The sequence below is a fragment of the Alexandromys fortis genome, unplaced genomic scaffold (assembly GCF_014885135.2).
Source record: "Alexandromys fortis isolate MF-2015 unplaced genomic scaffold, M_Fortis_MF-2015_v1.1 scaffold_72, whole genome shotgun sequence".
Lineage (NCBI taxonomy): Eukaryota > Metazoa > Chordata > Mammalia > Rodentia > Cricetidae > Alexandromys > Alexandromys fortis.
Window position 1 is genome coordinate 6,105,016 of NW_026067969.1, and position 21,221 is coordinate 6,126,236.

General features: G+C 50.5%; 1 protein-coding gene across 2 annotated transcripts in view; it reads left to right on the forward strand.

The window, feature by feature from the left end:
- Ptpa (protein phosphatase 2 phosphatase activator) overlaps positions 1–13,560 on the forward strand; it is a 28,208-nt gene extending 14,648 nt beyond the window's left edge. For both annotated transcript variants that reach the window (XM_050155161.1, XM_050155160.1), the window contains 5 exons: positions 1,611–1,710; positions 2,757–2,881; positions 4,361–4,461; positions 8,294–8,401; positions 12,188–13,560. In XM_050155161.1, the coding sequence (XP_050011118.1) occupies positions 1,611–1,710; positions 2,757–2,881; positions 4,361–4,461; positions 8,294–8,401; positions 12,188–12,265 (512 nt within the window). In that variant the 3' untranslated portion in view covers positions 12,266–13,560. The remainder of the gene's footprint in view (positions 1–1,610; positions 1,711–2,756; positions 2,882–4,360; positions 4,462–8,293; positions 8,402–12,187) is intronic.
- Positions 13,561–21,221: the final 7,661 nt, after the last annotated feature.

Consider the following 21,221-nt stretch of genomic DNA (forward strand, 5'->3'; position numbering starts at 1 on the left):
TGGCGCTACTGCCACAGGCAATGGCACCTACTGAGACTTCTTTGTGGAGCTGGCATCTGATTAAGCTCTTCATTCTAGTAGCGGTTTATTGAGCACGTACTCAAGGTAGCTGCCTGTAGAAGTCCACTCTCTCTGCCATCTCTTGTCTCTTAACCCTTTTCTTTGTGCTGCCGGGTTTTGGTTCTGTTATCCATTTCAGCCAGACTGTTGTGGGTACCTTAGATAGTGTTCTCTAGGTCAGGGATGACCCCTGCTGTGGTACAGGCTACCTTTGTTCTCTCCCCTAAAGCCGGCATGTGAGAGCTATGTTGCCTCCCACTTGGTTGGGAAGGGAGTACCAGAGGGAGCCTGATTCAGAGCAGGCCCTGGAGAACATTTCTCTGGAGCCAGAACCTGGGAGAACTTCATCCTTGGCTCACCTTGTTGCTGGGAGCAGTTCCGAGACCCTGGATGTGGACAGTTTTAGTTAAAACCCACGTAGGAGGAGGTGGAGGCGGAGGCAGGCGGAACTCTGTGAGTTCGAGGCCAGCTTGGTCTACAGAGTGAGTTCCAGGACAGCCAGGGCTACACAGAGAAACCCTGTTTCAACCCCTCCCCCCGCAAATAAACCCAACTAGGGAAAAAAAAAATCCCATTACAGGGTTTCTCTGTATAGCCCTGGCTGTCCTGCACCTCACTCGTAGACCAGGCTAAGCTCAAATTCAAAGATCCACCTGACTCCGCCTCCCAAGTACTGGGACTGAAGGCGTGTGCCACCAGTGCTTGGCTAGGAAAAGATTTCTAGGGCAGTGGGTTCGTCTGGAAATTTGTAGGTGAGAGTAATTGAGCATATGTGCTTCTAGATTCTGGCCGGAAACAGCTGGTTCACCTACTTCCAGATTCTTAGCACATAAGAATGGGGCCAAGATCCAGCCAGTGCCTTTTACAGAACTAACTGTTGCTGGTGGGTGTGAAAGGGAGAGAAAAGAGGGACCTTAGCCTTGTAATCTGTCCACATGTTCCCAGTGCTCATGGGACCCTGTCCAAGCTTCTTACCATGGCTATTCTGGTGAGAGGCTTTCCCTGTCCTCTGCTAAGGACACACTGCTTACTTGCCTTGGGCCTTTGCATGTGCTGTTGCTCCTGCCTGTTTCCTACTGTGCCTTTTCCCCAGCTATTTGTTACCCATTCCTCTTTTATTCCAAACATTTCCTTAGGGGAAAACCTTGAACTCTGAAATCAGGGTTCCCCCTGGGATGTGCTTCAGGTACCCACCTGACTCCTGCATAGCTAGACTCACAGTAGTAACTGTATATTTAATGTCTGTGGTTTCTGACAGACCATGAGCTCTTTGAGGCAAGAACTCCTTTGTCACTGGCACCCAGCATGGACAGTGACTGCCCACATAGTAGGTGCTCAATAAGCGTGGGTTGCTAAGGTGTCAAACCCATAAAGTAAGATGCAAGTACCTGTGCAGGATTGACACCGAGGCCCATCAGGACAAGCGCCAGTGCTTGTGGCTGGTGAAAGGCCCAGGGCTTTGGGACAGGGGGCGGCCTTCCTCCTCAACTGAGCTGGATGATGGGGACTTCTACTGCAAGATGTCAGCTTGAGCTGTGTTTCTTCCCCAGGGCATGAGGCTGCCTTTGCTGCTTTCCTCTGTTGTCTCTGCAAGATCGGGGTGCTCCGGGTGGACGACCAAGTGGCTATTGTCTTCAAGGTGTTTGATAGGTGAGAGTTGACTTGGCGGGAAGAGATAGTGTTCCCCATACCTGGTGCTCACCATGTGGAAGCACTGTTCTGAGGCAGCTCTCTGTGATGTAGCAGCTGCCTCCCTCTCATAGAAGAGGAATCAGACAGGTCTCTGCTGAGGTCACAGCCCACCAAAGGTAGGAGGTAGATTCTTCTGGGCAGCACAAGTGTGTAGTGCAGTTGGAATTTTCTCTAGGTCACCAACCAGCTCCCAAATACAGACACAGAGACTTAGCTTATTATGAGTGTTCGTCCTTAACCTAGGCTTGTCCCACTAGGTCTTTTAACTTAATTTAACCTATTTCTAGTCTATGTTTTACCTTGGGCCTTTTCACTTTCATTTTGTATGTCCTACTTTCCTGCTTCTTCCATGTCTTGCTGGCCTCTGGCATCTCATTTTCTTTCTTATTGAGCCTAAATTTCTCCTTCCACTTAACTCTCCCTGCCCCAAAGTCCCACCTATATCTCCTTCCTCACTATTGGCCATTCAGCTTTTTATTAGACCAACCAGGTACCTTAGGCAGGCAAGGTAAAACAGCAACACTTCTTTACATTGTTAAACAAATATTGCACAACACAAACAAATGCAACATCTCTTTACATAGTTAAACAAATGCAGTACATCATTGCATAGCTAACAAATACTCCACAACAGTACAGAGCCCTGTTCTGAGCTGCAGGGGTCCCAGGGGCATACTGGTGTGCTGGTGTTGAGGCAAAGTATAGCCATGCAAGTTACCTAGAAACAAAGCTTCTGATACCTGACTTCTTGGATTTCACTTACTTTCCAGTGGTGCCTGAGGTTAGAGAAAAGGACTTCTGACTAAGGTCTTGCAAGTTTTCAGGGTTGATGACACTAAGCCTGGTGTGTGGGTTTTTTTGTCTTTCCCTGACAGAAGTATGAGGGAAAGAAAAAGCTCTGTTGGCTCTTCCTGCCTCACCACTGTCCCTACCCTTCCTGTGCTGAAGTGCACCATGTCTTACCTGTCTCTCTTTTCTCCCTGCTCCCCCTCACCCCGGCACAGGTACCTTGAGGTTATGCGGAAGTTGCAGAAGACATACAGGATGGAACCTGCAGGCAGCCAGGGTGTGTGGGGTCTGGATGACTTCCAGTTCCTGCCCTTCATCTGGGGCAGCTCACAGCTCATAGGTACTAGTAGATGGTCATGCCTCTCTACCTTGAACCCCAAGTCCTTCCTTTTCCTTCCTCCTGCCCAGTGCACATAATGACAGCTTGTAGAGCAGGACATTAGCTCTGCTATTGATGGAGGCTGATTTGCTGTTGACTTAGTGCTTTTAGCCATGTGACCAGCTGGAGGATATGAAGGTGGAGTACCACCAGAATCATGGATAGTGACATAGACTGAAGCAGGGCACGTGCCTGGTGCATAATGGACTGGTGTGAATGCATGCATTCCCTGCAACAGCTGTGGAGTTTAAGTTGAAAATTAGGGCCTCTTTTGATTTGGCAATCATCCATCTCATCCACTGTTGTTATGGAACTCTATGCAGTGGGCATATGGGAAGTTGCTGCCAAATGCTGTTTCCTGTGTGCTTCCCAGGTCTGCTCTGCCATGCTCCTCACTTTGAAATGATTATCCAGGCATGTCAGTATCTTGGGATCCACCATTGGGTGGAGTTAATGATCATCTTTAGTTTTATGGAGAATGAGTTGCCACGAATCAATACTCACTCACAAATGCCTAATGCCTGAGAACTTGCCATTTTAGATACCTCTACCACACTCTTCTCAGGGACGCCAGGAAGATTTAAGGGCAGGCTCCATACCTAGTGTGGCCTTAGCATCTGACAGGGCATGCTATTCTAGTCTTGTTATGTAGATGCAGAAGGCTGGAGTCATCCATCTAAGGTCTTACTGCCATGTGCTGAGATGAGTTTGGTTTGCTAGGACACATTCCTGCATGGTTTTATTGCATGGTTTTATTGCATGAGTACTATAGTGTGTGCTTCTTAACACAGTGAGTATGTACTGTTAACTCAACTGTGGATACTTTTTTTTTTCCTGGCTAGTCAAGAACTCACCTGTCTCTGAGTGCTGGGACTAAAGGTGTATACTACCATACCCAGCTGAGGTAACTTTTAAGGGAGATGTGCATGCTAATGGTGCTTAAAAAGCAGAGGCTGGTACTGACAAACTAGGAACAGAATTGTCATGGTTAAGTGGGTACACAGCATTCAACCTCCGCTGATTGGTAGCACAGCAGGTTTGTGTGCACCAGTGTCACCACAGGTACGTGCATGGTGGCTGGCTGTGTGCAGTGGGCACCTCACTAGGTGGCAGGGATTTCTGAGTCCTATTAAGACCATTAAGATCTTTTGTTCGTTTGTTTGTTTTTTGACACAGGGTTTCTCTGTAGCTTTGGAGCCTGTCCTTGAACTAGTTCTTATAGACCAGGCTAGCCTTGAACACACAGAGATCCACCTGCCTCTGCCTCCAGAGTGCTGGGATTAAAAGTGTGTGCCACCACTGGGCTCACGGTAAGATCTTTATGTACTAGGCAAGCACTCCACCACAGCTCTGCCCCAGCACACCATCACAGGGGTTGTTTATCTGTGTGTGGTGGGCACCTAGTGCTCAGGCTCAATCAGAGGCCTCTGCTCTCCCCAGACCACCCCCACCTGGAGCCCAGACATTTTGTGGATGAGAAGGCGGTGAGTGAGAACCACAAGGACTACATGTTCCTCCAGTGCATCCTGTTCATCACTGAGGTGAGAGCCACAGCAGCCTCTGTTAGCCTGTCTCGGCTACCAGGGCCTGCTTGCCCAGCTGCCAGCCTTCTCCCAGACCCGGAAGGACTCTTTCATTGTTTGGTTTGAGTTAGAGCTGCACTCTGCTGCCCCCAAGCTGGTCTTAAAATTCACAACAATCTTCCTGCCTCAACCTACTGACTGCTGAGGATTACAAAATAAATAGCACACTCAGTTCCCAAAGGGCTCTTGAGCTGATGGATTAAAGTTGTAGGTATTAGCTAGACTTGATGACCTGCAAAAGGCCTGAAAGGATGGCAGGCATCGTCCATCAGTCCACCAATGAGTCTGTAGAGCCATGTGCTGTGGACTCAGGCTGGAATCCCTAGACAAGCTGGAGTGATGGGAGTAGTTAGCTGTGTTTGTGCTTCAGCAGTGTGCCTGTGGTGACAGTCCCTGGGCTCCATACCACCTGGCAGATTCCGTAACTGGAAGGAAGCCCTTGTTTCACTAAGGCAGAATTCCCTATGGTGTGGTGCTGTAACATTCCCAAGGTGGCCCCGGGACCTTGAACATTCACAGCCTTGGGTCTATGCCAGCTTTCTGGCTCATCGAGGTACCCACAGTGTCAGGGCCTTGCTTCTTAGAGTTGTTGGAACTTTTCATTCTTCCACCTATACCTGTAAACTCTCATCCTAAATTTACAAAGTCCTGTCTTCCTTCTCTTCCTGTGGCCACCTGCTGTCTGCTCTGTGGAAGTACACACAACAACTCCTGCCCATGGACGCTACTCTTGGCTTCCTGGTCCTAGCTTCTGAGTAGGGAAGAGCCTGATTAGCAGTCTCGACTCTTTAAGTTTCTTCTGGTCAGCATTCACCTCAGGCTTCTGCCAAGCTCCAGGGGCCAGAGGGGAATGACACATTTTTTCCAAGTCAGCAAATGGAGCCTGGAGTGATGGCTGAATGGCCGTTACTTGGTTCTTGGAGATGTGCTGCCTTCAGCAGAGTGGCAGGCTCAAGGTCAGGAGGACTTGGGGGCAGCCTAACTCACTGCCTTGAAAACCAGCTTTGCAGGACTCCTTAAGAGTGAAGTGTAGGGTTGGGAGCTTTAGGATGAGGTGGAAGAACTAGATGGGGAAAAACCACACATTCTGCAGAGCTTGCTGCTTGTGTCCAAAAGCCTAAGCTGCTCTGCTTCCCTTGGCGGCCTGCCAAGCCCCTTGCGTCCTTGTCAATAATTCTAACAAGGAGACTAGCCAGGATGGGCTTTGGGGACTGGCAATCGATCCCATGCTAAGACTTAGTGTGTTTGTTTGTTTCTGCTGGTATAAAACCTCAAAAGCTTTCCCAAAGTTTGGGAGAGAGGACGCTGTAGAAGGTAGCCCAAAGTGGCCACGAGGTGGCGCTAAAAGTGCATTGAACTCGGGTGGCTTCAGGAACAGAGGTAGGAAGTGGGAGGGGAAGCTCTTTGGCTGTTGTGCACCTTCTCTGCGAGGCTTGGTTTTCTCTTGGTTCGAGGCTCTTGGGTCAGACTCTGGTTGATTGCTAGGCACTGTGGTAGCCATGGACCCTTTTGCCTTTGCTAGGTTGTCTGGTTGCTGTTGCAGCACCCTGCTCTTCACAGATATTCCCCCGCCTGCCCCGTGCACTTGAGAGGAGTGCTCAGCTGCGTGATCAGTGAGGGCGTGAGTGGCTTGATTAGGACCACCAGACCCTGGGGTACAGCATCCTGGAAGTCTAGGAGGTGTTCAGGGCTCTGTTGCCTCTGTAGATCTGCAATATCTACTGGTCAAATAAATGTAAGGAAGTTGGGAAGGAAACCATTTCTCTTTGCTGGGCCTGCTTTGATAGCTCTGGGCATGGCGGCAGAGGAAGCCCACCTTGCAGGGCTCATACTGCTTCAGGAAATGAAGCCCTGGCGCCTTTAAGAGTCCAGGGCAGGCAGGAAAAGAATTTCAGTTTCAATCTGGCTTCTAAATTTGGAGTTTTGGGAAGGGAGGGATCAGATTTCAGCTGGAAGGGAAGAAGCTGACAGGAAGGCGCTGTGCTGAGCCTCCCCCACCCCACCCATCCCCCTCAGTTACTGACAGAGGAACCATTTACAAAAGGCCGATTCTCTGGGGAGTGGAGAGGCAGGAACGCAGCGTCTGTGAGTAATTTCCTGCTCAATATGGCTGCTCTGACTCACACGATTCCCCGGGGGTCACTGCGGGACTGCAGTTGCTTGCTTGTTCTCGCTCTTTCTCTTCTCCCTTTGTGGCTAGAATGAGCTAATTTTTTTTTTTTTTGTCTTCTCACCCCCGACTCCTTTTTCCCTCTCATCCATTTTTTTCTTTCTCTGAGTTGCAGAGCCTCCTTCTGAAGGACTTGTGAGACCTGAGGCTCTCACTGAATGCCTGGGGGTGGGGTGCCTCTCTAGAGATGTGCTGGGCCTCACAACTCTTGCAGCCTGGTAGACATCCTTTTCTGAGTGTCCCTTGCTGGTGAGTGAGGCTGGTCACCCAGGCAGGACTCAGTATCCCTCTGTCTGTCTTGCTCCAGAGCCCTGGCTGAGCAGGCCTTGAGCACCTGCTGTGAGACTTGGCAGTTGGCACCCTGGTCCACAGGCCCCCCCCCCCAGTCTGATGTCTCTGGCTTGCAGGTGTGCAAGATGAGGGTGGAGGACTGGAGAGACCGAAGGGGGAGTCTTTGCTGGAGAGTTGGGGTAAATCTCAGGAAGTTCAGGGCCCTGTAAACATTGTTCCTGGTCAAGGAAACTCCACAAATGCCTGGCAGAGAGTAGGGCTGGCTGGTGACCTCACCGCTGGGGAGGGACCCTTGAGACAGACTCTCACTGGGGACTTTTGCCAGGGGAGGGAGAAATGGGGAAAATGGCAGTGTTTCTAATTTAAATCTAGAAGTTGCTCTTACTGAGGTAGAGACCTGGGGGAGTGGACTGGCACTAAAGTAACCTGTGATGTCCCATTACGAAGAATGTTTGGGATTATCCTTTCTGCTTGGACTACCCTGTACCTCACCCCTTCCATGTGGAGCCTTCCATGAATGTTCTGGAACCTTCCACTCACTAAAGTCCAGGTCTCTGCTTCTTGCCAAACTTAGTCGCTTCGCTTTTTAGAGTCTTTCTCTGTAGCCTGGGACTGCATGCTGAGCCCTGTTCCCAACATAAATGCTGCCTGTAAACTGGGAAGGCAGTGAGGAGGGCAGGCTAAGCTACACTCTCAGTGGCAGACTCCACTCAGGACACAGGCTTCCCTTTCCTGGTGCTGTGGATCTGATGTCACAGGAACTGCTCTGGACTGGCTTCAGTGCTTCTCTGCCTTCCTGGGGTCAGGTTCTTGAACAAGAAGGACCACAGAGATGGACTCCGTGTTCCTGCTGACCTTGTCGCTCTGCGTCTGTCTGCCCTCCTCTTGACCTGTGCTGCTCTGGAGCTGTAGCCTCTTTCCTGTCTACTTTGTAGAGCCTCTCAGCAGGCCCTCCACAGCCCCTTTCCCACCCTCTGAGGCCTGCCTGGCACTGTACAGTGTGGGGAAGGAAACCTGGCTGCTGTCTGAGTGGAAACACATCTTACTCTCTCAGGGTGGAGATTTTGTCTTCCTAGGGTTGCAAAACTTGATAGGTATTGGGAATGGAGCCTCAGTTTTACAGTCTGAGGGAAAGAAAGGTAAGTGGAGGATGTGGGTGAGAGAGGTTCCAGTTTTTTCAGCAGTTATAGGCCAAGCCCCCTTCCCTTATCAGTGTACCTGCCTCCCCCCCCCCCCCATCTTATGTGTGTCCTTGCTGCAGGAGAGCAGGGGCAGACCCCCGGGCAGCCTCTGCTTTCTGCTTCTCTAGTCCTGGACTTTCTTTTCCAGATGAAGACCGGCCCCTTTGCAGAGCACTCCAACCAGCTGTGGAACATCAGTGCTGTCCCCTCATGGTCCAAAGTGAACCAGGGCCTCATCCGCATGTATAAGGCAGAGGTGAGTGGGGTCTGGCCATCACGCCTGCCCCTGCTGTCCCTTAGTCCTGGGGTGAGTTCAGGACTGCTAGTTCTCTCTGAACTTGGGGACCTCAGAACCTAATGGGCAGTCTCAAGGCACTGAGCAGAAACCTGCCTCAGCCTTGCATAGCTTAGGGATTGAAATGGCCCCTGCTGCTAGGGAAGTTGGGGACTCTCTTTCTACCTGTCAAATGGCCCGAAGCCCCTCAAAGCTCTGGTAACCTGAGTATCTCTCCCAAAGTGACGTAGGATGGGTGTGATCCTAGAGCTACCCAAAGCAAGCTGTCCTACTATAGGAGGTAACTGGGAAGAGGTAGAGTCGGGTAGTCATTGGCATTCTTTAGTGGGAAGGATATAGGCGTATCCCCCTGCTCTCGGCTCACAAATCTGCTGCTGGGATACTTTCCCTGCTGAAAGGTGCCTGCCCTTCCTAGTGCCTCCCACACTTTCCTCCACAAAAAGGCAGAGAGGACACCTTCTACCTGTCTCCAGTGGCTCCTCCCACAGCTCAAGCATTCTAATCATTGGAAATACTTGTCTTGTGTAACCCCTTCTCCCCCTCCCCCTCTCTAACAGCCTCAGGTATTGTCCTGCAGCTGCCCATCTCTGATTCTTGACATCATCCCTTCTCTTCTGTAAATTCAGCTCATTGAACTCAGAGCTCACCCCATCCATCAGAGACAGGACAACGGGGAAGGGTCTAGAGGCTAGCCAGGCCAGATTTGTAGTGTAAATGTTTCCCACTGGCCTGACACCCTTGGATTGGTCCTGAAGGGGTTAATAGAACATGGTCTGATCTGGGCCATGGTGGTACACACCTTTAATCCCAGCACTCGGGAGGCAGAGGCAAGCGGATCTCTGTGAATTTGAGGCCAGCCTGGTCTACAGATCTAGTTCCAGGATAGGCTCCAAAGCTACAGAGAAACCCTGTCTCGAAAAAACAAACAACAACAACAAAAGAGTGTTAGAACCTGGTTAGAACATGGTCTGACCAGGTCTGGGTCTAGGCAGCTTTCTTCTGTTCTTCCCTCTTTGACCCTCTTTCTTTAGACGGCACATCCTATGTTTAGGCTTCAGCCCACATGCCTCTCATCTGGGAGATCATTCCTGGAGCTGCCCAGACTTCTTCCTGTTCAGCATGTCAGCTCCAGCACTGGGCACTACCCTTTGTCCTATCTCCACAACCTTACTTCTCTGATTCCCTGTAGGAAATACAGAAAAGACCGCCCTGCTGCTGGTCACTCCACTGCTGGGGAAGTGTCAGCATGGAGGGTGTGTATAGCTTTCCTCATATCAAAGATAGAACTCCAGCTGCCTCCTTGCTTAGAATCCCAAATGCTGGCTTTGTGTGTCTTCAGACCTGTGTTAATTCAGCTCCCAAGGGGAGGGCCAGAACCAGGCAGATCTGCAAGCTGAGGGAGGAGCCAAGAGAAACAAGAGGAGGGCAGGACAACAGGCCTTGGCAGCCTTGACCGGAGCTATAAGTTGTAAGGGGCTGCTAGGTGTCTGTAGTTGTTAATGAAAGGTCAGTGGGACTGAAGACTGGAGTTTCACCTGGTGTACGCTGCAAGTGGGAGCTGGCTCAGGCCCCTATGCCAAGACTGGATTTGTAGTGTAATTCACAGCTTGCTGAATGAGGATCCAATGAGGATCTCAAGGCTTTGTAGGACCCACTTCTTTTTGGTGATTTTTTTTTGGGGGGGGGGGAGCAGGGATTAAGACAGGGTTTCTCTGTGTAGCCCTGGGTGTCCTGGGAAACGCTCTTTAGACCTCAGAGATTCTCCTACTTCTGCCTCCCAGTTCTGGGATTAAAGGTGTATGCCACCACTGCCCCAGAGTACCCAGTTCTTTTTTGTTTTTCTGAGACAGGGTTTCTCTGTGTAACAGTTCTGACTGTCCTAGAACTCGCTCTGTAGACCAGGCTGACCTTGAACTCACTGAGTTCCACCTGCCTCTGCCTCCCCAGTTCTAGGATTAAAGGTGTGCGCCACCAGTTTTTTTTTTTATTTTTTATAATTTATGCTTTATTTAACTTTATTTTTTGTGCATTGGTGCGAAGGTGTCAGATCCCCTGCAACTGGATCTTCAGACAGTTGTGAGCTGCCATGTGGGTACTGGGAATTGAACCCCGGGTCCTCTGGAAGAGCAGTCAGTGCTCTTAACCACTGAGCCATCTCTCCAGCCAGTTCTTATTGGTGCTTTTATCTCTGGTCCCTGAGAATGGGGGCTGTAAGCCGCTGCCCAGAGGGCCCAGGAAAGGACCTACTTTTCAGAGGCTCACTAGACTTAAAGTACAAGGCTGTGGCGCCCTGAGCTGCCAACAGAGGCCTGCTCAGACTTGGCATTAGACAGTTAGTTGCCTGGAGTGGTTATTTTCTTTTTCTTTTTTCTTTTAAGAGAGGTATTGGGCTTATTGGGCCTTGTATGCTGGTGGTCTTTCTGTCCTGAAGGCTGCCACTGTACCTGGAGAGTCCTACCTCTTCTTGAATCACAGACCACCCAGCCTGGACTCCTGGGGTCAGGAGGTGGTAGACTTCACAGCCCAGGCACAGTAGTTGGCCAGTATTGCTGGAAGAAAGGCCCTCTTTAGATGCTTCCCTGCCCTGGTTTCTTGTCCTTCCTCTAGCCCTATAGCTTCTTTCCAGCTCAGGTTCTGCAGTCCTCTGGACAGAAGGCGACTATTTCTGCCCTTCCCCCACTTGCCTTTCTGGCTTCTCTTCTTTGAGAGCTTGAGGCAGGTTGACCTTTGACCCTTTCTGGAATTCCAGGCCCTGAAGGGGGGGGGGTGACTTCTAAACTCCCACCACTTCCTGATGACTTAAGCACCGTGGCAGCTGCCTTGCCTCAGGCCTGGACTTGTTGCTCCTCCCCCAGGGACAGGCTGCACTTCCCTTCTCCCCACTGTCTTGGCTCAGGCCTGACTCCATATTGGAGTTCAGTCTCTGTCCTACTTGTCCTATATGCGCTCCTTTCAGTTCTGAAGCTGCTTTCTGGGTAAGGGAAGGTGAGCCAATCAGGTTACTCCTTTGACCACAGACAGAAGCCCTTACCTCCTATGAGTCTTTAAGTCTTATTCTCCAACAACCTAGAGGTCCCTAGCGCACAGAGGGTTGTTTCTGAGGCCAAAGTGTAGACCTACCAGCCTGGTAGGTATAGCTGGGGCTACTGTGACAGCCTGTGGCAGGCTAGGTATATAGGGATATGAGCCTGGGGTCAGGCTGCCTGTGTGTCTTCACTTCTTACCACAAGTCTGAACTGGGCTCAGGGAGTCCCCATCCCTTTGCCTACCTTCAATGCCTTTGCCCTGACCTCCACAGAGGCTGCTGCCAAGGTGGGACAGGGGTATCAATCAGGTCTCATTCTAAGAGTGAAGATGTCTTTTCAAGCCAGACTCCCAAAGACTACAGAAAATAGGGTCTAACCTCCTCAGCTGTGCTCAGATGACCCCACACCTCTAAGGGCCAGGACTGGGATGGGGGTTGTGGGAGGATCTTTTCTATTTCTTATGGCCAGCTTCCCCTCTGGGTCAAGTAATATCTCTCAGATGCCTGTCTTGACTTCTACTGTGTGTATCTTTGGAGGGGAAGAATAAGGACAGGATGAAAAAGTGTCATCCTTCTGTGTATAGGCCAGGGGCTGCTCTGACTGGGTGGCTTCTTGAGCATTAATGGATACCCCATAGTTTGAGCCTTCATGTTTGTCTGGGTCCCTGGGGATGCAAGAGACCAGCCAGGCCTCACCTCCTGGTCTCCCCCTCCTTTCTCAGTGCCTGGAGAAGTTCCCTGTGATCCAACACTTCAAGTTCGGGAGCCTGCTGCCCATCCATCCTGTCACATCAGGCTAGGAGAGGCTGAGCCACCAGAGCCACCCTGGCCAGTTCTCCTGTGCCCTCTGTCCCGGCACCCCTCCCACCCACCTTTGTTCATTCTGTTTGATGAGAGGCTGTTTACTGAGATGGGTGCTGAACAGGGCCTGAGTTGGAGGAATTGACCAAAGTGTGGCCAGTCTTTGACTGTTCGTCTGGTGGGCAAGCAAGAAGAGAGGGGCTGGGACCTGGTCCCGGGGCCCCTGCCTACCCCTGTCCTTCCTGCTTCCTTTCTCTCCGCCCAGTCCAATGTGGAGAAAGGGCATCCTGCTCTTCCCATTGCTTTCCCTTCCCATGACAGACTCCTCATTGAGAGAGGGGACACTGCGCCTTCGGGGGCTGGCTGGTCAGCTTCCCGAGCTGTGTTCCACTGGGTATCTGCTGTGGGGCTGAAGGGTGAGGCTGTCAGCAGCTGTGGGGAGGCTTGGGATTGGGGAGATGGTGGGTAGAGGGGCTATGGATGATGAGGATGGCTTTCTCAGGGTAGCCTTCTAGGTTACCTGTGCCCATCCTCATTCTGGCTTTTGTTCCCTGGCCCTTGGATTTGCCGGGTTTCGTGACGATTAGTAACATATCCCTTCCTGGGGGTAGCTTAGCTATGGAAACTGCTCCAGGCTCCTGGGAAAGCCTGTTGATTGGGTGAGACCTCTTTCCAGAACTGTCTCTGTCAGGGAGAGAATGGTAGAGACTCAGGGAGACTAGGGCTGCTGTGTTTGTGAGAATCTGGCCTCCTCCAGTCACTCTTAGACCTGATCAGTTCTGCTACCTCCTTTCTGCTTTGATCTTGAGCTTCACCTGAGGCCCTTGCTTACTGCTCTGCTTGCTTGGGTAGGTCTGTGGCTGGCGTGAGATGTCAGGGGAGGCAGCAGCCCTCTCTTTCTCCCTCTCCCCTTATGAGAAGAGGCAAGCAGTGCCCTGGATATGGACTGCAGAAGGGGACCTAGTCACAGTCACCAGTTTCTCTGAGCGCTGTGACTGAACTGGTACCTGTAGGCTTCCCTGCCATACTCACCCTGTTCTGCACTGCCCATCCTGTGTCTATGTCCATAGACCCCTTGGGGAGTGGACACTGAGGAGCACAACCCAGGGGCTTGGCCAGGGCTTAGTGATGATCTGAGCAGAGCTGGGGCTCAAGTCATCAGTGTCACAAGCAGTGTCCTAGGAAAGGCCCAGTGCCAGCCTCCCTTCCAGGGCCAGGCCATCGCCTTCCTGGCTCCTTCCCCTAGTCCTGCACCTCCCTTGCTGTTTGGATTAAAGCCTCTGTTTTACACCTGTCCCCGTGTGAGACATCTTTTCCTGACATGTCTGCGTGACTATTCCCTAGCAGGTCTCCTCCCCACCGGCTGACTTTCTGAGAATGGAATGTGTGACAGAGATTCAAGCAGACAGGGGGTTCAAATCCCAGCTATCCCTCTGTTCGCTCCCAATGACAAGGTTGTAGGTAGGTCTCTGAGCTGCTCTGAACCCCAACCCCTTCATCTAGAAGATGGGTGCAATCACATGTGGCTCTGATGAGCCAGAGATGCAGCCTGGCACACAACACATGCTGTGCTGTCATTGTAGCAGCGTGCACCTCCTGCAGCTGCTCTGGACTCCTGTCAGCCCTACCTGTAGTTCTTAGTTAGCCCTTTCTCCTGAGCTCACCTTCTGATCCATTGGTGCTAAGGCCGAGGATGGCTGTACGTGGACTCCTTAGCCACCATGCTCTCCTGAGAATAAGCCTTTCTACTGGCCCTGGAGGCTGTGCACAGAGGCAGGAAGAGAGCCTCAGCCCAGTGCCTTTGCTCTTCCTCTGGACACCCTTGGTTGCCCAAAGCCTTGTTGTGGAGTCCAGCACACCGGAGTTCAAACTGAAGGCCAACTGTTTACAATGGAGGAAATCCGTGATGCTTGACTTCACCTCTAGGAACTTCAGTTTCTCGGTCCAAAAAACAGGTATAATAATGCATCGTAGTCTAGAGCAGTGGTGCTCAACCTTCCTAATGATGTTGCCCTTTAATAGCGTTCATGTTGTGGTGACCCTATCCATAAAATTATAACTAATTTTACTGTTAGAATTATAATATAATACCTGTGTTTTCTGATGGTCTTAAGTGATTCCTGTGAAAGGGTTATCCAGCCCCAAAGGTGTTGCGACCCACAGGTTAAGAACCACTGGTCTAATAGCTTATTTGTTTCCCAGGCAATGGCTGTGTATTTGTGACCACAGCATACAGGAAAAAAACAGCATTAGTCAGTGGATTGTAATTAAGAAATTAATGGGGGATGATGATGCTTTTTGTTACACACAAGCATGTCCAGCTGTGCATTGGGTTAGGGTTTCTGTTGTGAAAAGGCACCATGACCACGACAGCTCTTAGAAAGGGAAACATTTATTGGGGCTGGCTTACAGTTCAGAGGTTTAGTTTATTATCATTGTGGTGGGAAGCATGGTGGTGTGCAGGCAGACATGGTGCTGGAGAAGGAGCCGAGAGTTCTACAGCTGGATTGGCAGGCAACAGGAAGAGAAGAGACACTGGGCCTGACTAGCTTCTGAAACCTCAAAGCCCATCATCCACAGTGACACTTTCTCCAAGAAGGCCATAGAGCTCCAACAAGGCTTCATATCCTAATAGTGCCACTGCCTTTGGGCCTATGGGGGCCATTTTCATGCAAACCGCCACTTTGTGACATACGTTATCTGTCATATATGGAAGCTTATATGTTATCCAGTCATATATGACTGGAAAGCTGTGCAGTCACATTTAAAAAAAAAAAAACATATCTTGGGCTGGAGCAATCGTCTCTCTATCTGTGGGCACCTTACTTAGGGGGCACAGGAGCACATAGCCACACGGATGCATACATATACATGTAATTAAAAAATAAGGGCTGGGAGCTGGAGAGGTGGATCTGTGGTTGAGAATACTGACTGCTCTTCCAGAGGAGCCAGGTTCAATTCCCAGCACCCACATGGCAGCTCACAACTGTCTGTAACTGTGGGTCCAGGGGATTCAACACTGTCATACAAACATACATGCAGGCAAAATGTTAATGTACATTAAAAAAATAAATAAATATAAGGGTTAGGTCTGGAGAAGGCTCAGGTTAAGAACCAGAAGCTCTAGATTTTGGGGCTCACAACCATCTGTAACTCCAATTCCAGGGGCTCTGATGCCCTCTTTGGCCTCTATGTGCGTGGCATGCACATGGCACACAAACATACATGCAGGCAAAGTACTCACACATATAGAATAAATCTTTTTAAATAAAAGTAAGGGAGCAGAGAGATGGCTCAGTGTTTAAGATCATGCTGATCTTGCAGAGGACCCATATTCAGTTCTTGGCACCCACATGGTGGCTCACAACTTTCTATAGCTTAAGTTCCAGAGGATCCAGTGCCCTCTTCTGGCCTCCATTAGTACTGCACATGTGTGCATACATGCAAACAAAGCACTTTTTTTTTTGGACACAGGGTTTCTACATAGCCCTGGCTGGCCTCCAACTCACTACATAGACCAGGGTGTCCTCAAATTCACTGAGATTTACTTGCCTCCTGAGTGCTGGATTAAAGCTGTGCACCCATCATGCTAATAAAAACAGATCTTAAAAATAAAATCTTTTGGTGTTGGGAATTTAGCTCAGTGGTAGAACACTTGCCTAACAAGTGCAAGGCCTTTGGTTTGGTCCTTAGCTCAATAATAATAATAATAATAATACAAAATCTTTTAGCTGGGTGGTGGTAGTGCACACCTTTAATCCCAGCACTCAGGAGTAGAAGCAGGCAGATCTCTGACAGCCTGATCTCCAGTTCCAGAACATCCAGGATTGCACAGAGGAAAAACTGAATAAAACAAAAGCTTGTATTGAATAACAAAAACAAAAGAAAAAAAAAAAAATAAAATCTTGCATTAGAGAAGAAAAAATTCCCTTTCTTTGAGACATGTCTCATGTATCCCAAGCTGCCTCGGATTTGATGATTGGCTGAAGAAAACTTTGATGAACTGTTGATCCTCCTGTGTCTGCCCACTCAGTGCTGGCACTAGAGACATGCACCACCATACCCAGTTTGGGAAGTGCAGCAAATTAAACCTAGGGTTTTGTGCATGCTAGGCAAGCTCTCTACCAACTGAGCCACCACATCGCCAGTCAAAAGCCTCATACTTGTATGTTTATAGTTGAATATGCCTTGAAGGAAATGGCTGGGAACCTCCAGGGGAGATGGTGTAACCCTGGAGTTGCTGCAGGCACCAGGAACCCCAGCAGGGGATATGGGTGGCATTTTAGAAAGGTGAGGAGTTTGGGGTTTGGTTTTAGTTTGGAGCCTGAGAATCCTGGGGTGAGCTAAGTGGGTAGACAGCTTGCTTTGGAGACTGCAGCTATGTTTGGCACAAGGATAGGGACTGGTGAGATGTAGTCCAATCAGGTGTGTAAAGATGTCACTCAGAGGAGGGGGGCCAAGTGTGCAGAAAGACTCACAGTTCTTGGCTAGCCTAGCGTGGCTGCTGCTGCTGCTGGGGAGTGCTCCAGGGTACTGAAAACCTAAGAATGGGAGGAGGTACTGTGTCCCAGTCTGGCATTGGCTGAGGTGGTCAGGGAGCAGTTGGCATAGAGTAAGATATAGGCAGCAGACCCTTGCCAAGTCTGAAGAGTGCCTGAGGAGAGGAGGGGCAGGAGACTCTGGTGGTGGAGCTCTGGCCTTCACCCTTGCTTAGGACTGCTTCGCTTTCCTGCAGCGAAGGGAAGTACTAGGGTGGGAGCGTGGGGAATGGAAGCAGGGAGCTAAGTGGTGCACACAGGAGCTGCCTGGCTCTGGACATTACCTCACAACTCTGTTTACTAGTGTGGTTTGAGGTCAGGTTAGCCCAGCCCCTCCAGAGGAAAGGGGAATGCACAGTGGGGCAGTGTGTATTCCATGTACTCTGAATCCCAAAACCTGCCTGCCTGTGAGTGGGTGAGACTGAAGGTCGTGGGAAGGTTTTGGAAGGTGGGCCATGCTGCTTTCTGCAGGCTAGAAGAGCATAGGAGATGGTGCATAGATGATGATAAAGAACAGGAGAGCTGGAAGAGTCAGCCAAGTGCAGCCTTCCCTGGGCAGCCAGAGGGTACTTGTCCTGTCCTACAAGAGGGAACTTTCCAGTGCATTGTACCAGGTTTATCTGAGCAAGGAATAGTGAGGCAGGAACATTAGCTACCCTGGGGCTTAAGGGTAGTGGAGGGGTCTGTGGGGCAGTGGGAACATTGAGGACATGGGTAGGTGGGAGGTACACCTTAGAGATGGATGAGAGGCTTCCCACTGCCAGTCCATGCTGTGTCCATGAAGGATGACCGCTCTAATGACGTCTGGGTCTAGGGAAACTCGGTGGTTGTGCATGTCTCTGCCCACTATCCTGAGCCGGGTGGACCTGGAGAACAAGCCGGACCTTGCAGCTTGTGTTTGAAGGTCTGTGTGTCAGCCCAGTTGCTTCATGGAGGTAAGAGGAAAGAGCCTTTCCTAGGAGAGGGACACAAAGCTGGGGGTTTGGGGACCCCCAGCATAGGTTGTGTGTTTTCTTTCTTTTTTTTTTCCTTTTTTTTCTCTTTGTTTGCTTGCCTGTTTGTTTGTTTGATACAGGGTTTTCCTGTGTATCTTTGGCTGTCCTAGAACTCACTGTGTAGACAAGGCTGGCCTCAGACTTACAGAGATCCTCCTGCCTCTGCCTCTTGAGTGCTGGGATTAAAGGTGTAACCAATGTGTTTTTCTTGAATCCACCTCACATCAAGCACTTTCATAAAGATATTCTGAGTGTGGACGTGAGAATGTTTCCTGTTTTCGGGAAACTTACAAGTGGGGGAAACACGTGGGTCAGCCATGGAAGAAGGTGGATAGGTATACAGTCAGCTGGGTGCCAGGGCTCCCTCAGAAGGCTGAAGAGCTGCCCAGGAGCTGAGTCCTGAGCAAGGACCACAGACCATGGGCATCAGGTAGAGCCTGTGACAGCAGAGGTGGCAGGAGGCGAGTGAAGGTGGTGGTAGTGGTGCCTCCTGGAGCTTTGAGTCCGGCTTGGGGACACCCATAGCACTGTGTAATTCACTTTGACTCAACACAGTACATTTCATTCTCTGCAAAATGCGTGTGCTTACTGTTTCTGGTAGGCAAGCTGCAGGATGTGGGGCATTGACCAGAGCCTAGCACACAGCAGTCACTGAGTTTACACTCAGTGTAAACCAGTGGTTGACAGCAGAGCTGGGGGGCACCTCTGTGAGTATGTAAGAATGTATGAGGGACCTGGGTAGGGAGTGGGGAAGCTCCCTGGCTTCTGGGAAAGTACTGGCCTGGAAGCTGGAATGAGTTAGTGCCTTGGTCAGGGAGGCCTGGACTGCTGGGAAGAGGTGGGGAGATTAGGAGGTGAAGAAGAGAGAAATTGAGCATGGGTCCCATCACCTATGTCTTCAAGGATAAACAACAGGCTGTGCTCAGCCATGGGTGCTGAGTTTGAGAAGCTTCTTGGACCTGGCCCATAAGAAGCCTGCTGGAAGGAGGGAGAGCCAGGCCACAGAGCCTCAGGCCCCTTGGCCTCCCTCTTGTCCTCTGAGTTCTAGCTATACTGGCCACTCTGTTCCTCAAACTCTAACCTACTAATTAATTTGACCATTTTACTCCATTGGGGACCCCCTGGTTTTTTTAGGGCTCAGCTGAGACCTTACTTGATCGACAGGCCTCATGTGGCCTTGTAAACCAGGCTGCCTCTCCAGGCACCAGGCACACTGAGCTGTGGAGGCAGTGCTTAACCGTCCCAACAGAAGCTCTACCAGCTTTCTGAGCAAGAGGGAGAGGCAGCCATATGCTCGACCTGGACTGGAGGATGCTTGGCACTGCACATGCAGCTTTCCTGAGCCTGATGGATGCCCTATTCTCAGCACCACTGTTGCTGCTCCTGGGAGCAGGGATGGCCTGCTGTTTTCTCCTGTCTCTAGAAGTATGCCTTATGCTGCAGGCACTTGGGTTATACTTAGGAATGGCCATATTAGAGTCAGAACCTTCCTGTGCAGGGGTGGTAGAGATACAGGAGACGGAGGCTGAGCCAGTGGCAGAGCTGGAGATGGGGGGCCTCGGACAGCAGAGTTTCAAGAGTCCTGAAGTGGAAGTGCTGTGTGCTGGAGAGAAACAGGACCCTGTGTGTCTGCAGGCCAGTGACTAACAGGATGTAGGCCAGGCCTGAGCTCCTTCTCTTCCTCAGTGTGGGTGGAGCCTCTGCTCCCAGCTCTTTGCAGAGGCTGGGATGCTGCAGTGAAGCAAGCAGACAAGGCCCGCCCTCTACTCAGAAAAGGCTGGGAATACCCAAACGTTCAGCGGTTGGGGACTGTTAGGGGCTAATGGAGCAGTCACAGTGGCTGTCAGATGACGTGCTTCTGTGTCCCCTGTGGTAAGAGACTTAGGGCTTGCTAAGTAGTCCAAGCAGTGAAGGAGAGAAGCAGGTCTGTGTCCATGGTGGACATGGACATAGGTGGCACTCCACTAGTGAGACTGAGAGTTTGGGGAAATCGATTGCTTTTCCTGCTGTCAAGTCTGGCTGTGAAGAGGGGAAACACCACTGACCCAGCAAAGAAAAAAGGGGATTGCAGGCATTTGAATTGGCTTTCTTTTTGTTTTACTTGAGATAAAAATCTCACTGTGTACCCTGGCTGGCTCAGAACTTTGTATGTGGACTAGGTGGCTTCAGATTCACAGTGGTCCCCTGCTTCTGCCTTCTGCGTGCTGGGCTTAGAGGTGCGCATCCGTACTGAGCTGCTTTACACTTGGGGTTTTGAATTTTTAGTTCTGTCTACATTGCCTATATACTACTTTAGTACTGAGACAGATGGAAACTGATCGGAACCTGAGGAGTGACATGCCTTTGACAAGGATGGAAATCTCTCTTGTGTGTCTGAAGCCTCCCTGGCCTGGCATGACTCTCCTGAGTCCTCTGATAAGTTAGATACAAGTTCAGTCTTGAGGGTAAGGGCTCTTTTCCCTGTGAATGGCCTAGGGTGGAAGAAGTGTGGGTATAGGCTAAGATATGGTGATTCTGTGGGGGTGTTAGGGACCCTAGCAAAGAGGGAGAGCCCCTGGTGGGTCCAGCCTTATCCACATCTCTGCACCAGAGACACATCTACTCAGGACAACCCTCAGCAGCTCTTTGGTAAGGAGGGCCTGATGCGTGTGCAGACCTGGGCAACCCACACCTCCTGCAGTTGTAGCGAAGACAAGCTCTATCCTGGTTTCAGTATTGTCTCTTCTGTCTGTAGCAACCTGTCCAGCTGGACCTTTGCTGATCCCACAAAGTTCTCTTGGACTGGGTGGGTGTAGACAAATCCTGTTATTTGCTTGAGACTTAAGTTGTGGTTTTTCAAAAGAGACACCAAAATCCCAACACTTGGGAAGCAGAGGCAGGCATATCTCTGAGTTTGATGCCAGCCAGTCTACATAGAGAGTTCAGGTTAGCCAGGGCTACATTGTAAAATGCTACCCTGACCAAAAAAAGAAAAAAAAAGTGTGTGTGTGTGTGTGTGGGAACTGAAATAAAAATCACTCAAACCATGCCCATGCCCACTGTACTGTGGTGGTATGCACCTTTAATCCCAGCACTTGCTGGGGGGCAGGGGGGCAGAGGCAGCCAGATCTCTGTGAATTTGAGGGCAGCCTGATCTACAAAGTGAGTTCCAGAACAACCAGAGCTACACAGAGAAACCCTGTCTCATAAAACCAAAAACCAAACAAAAATTGCCCAAACCAAAAGGCAGAGTATGTGTGTCTTTCGCTTAGGTGGGGCCCCTGGCTGGCTCTTCTGACTGGGCTTACAGGATGTGCCAACCCTTCTAGAGCCTGGAGTTGGTTCTTATATTTCCCAGTGTGTGATCCAGAGCCATCATTAACCCCTTAGAGCCTTGATTTCCTCATACAGAAGAGGGTAGGTAAGCATGACCTGTGGGTGTC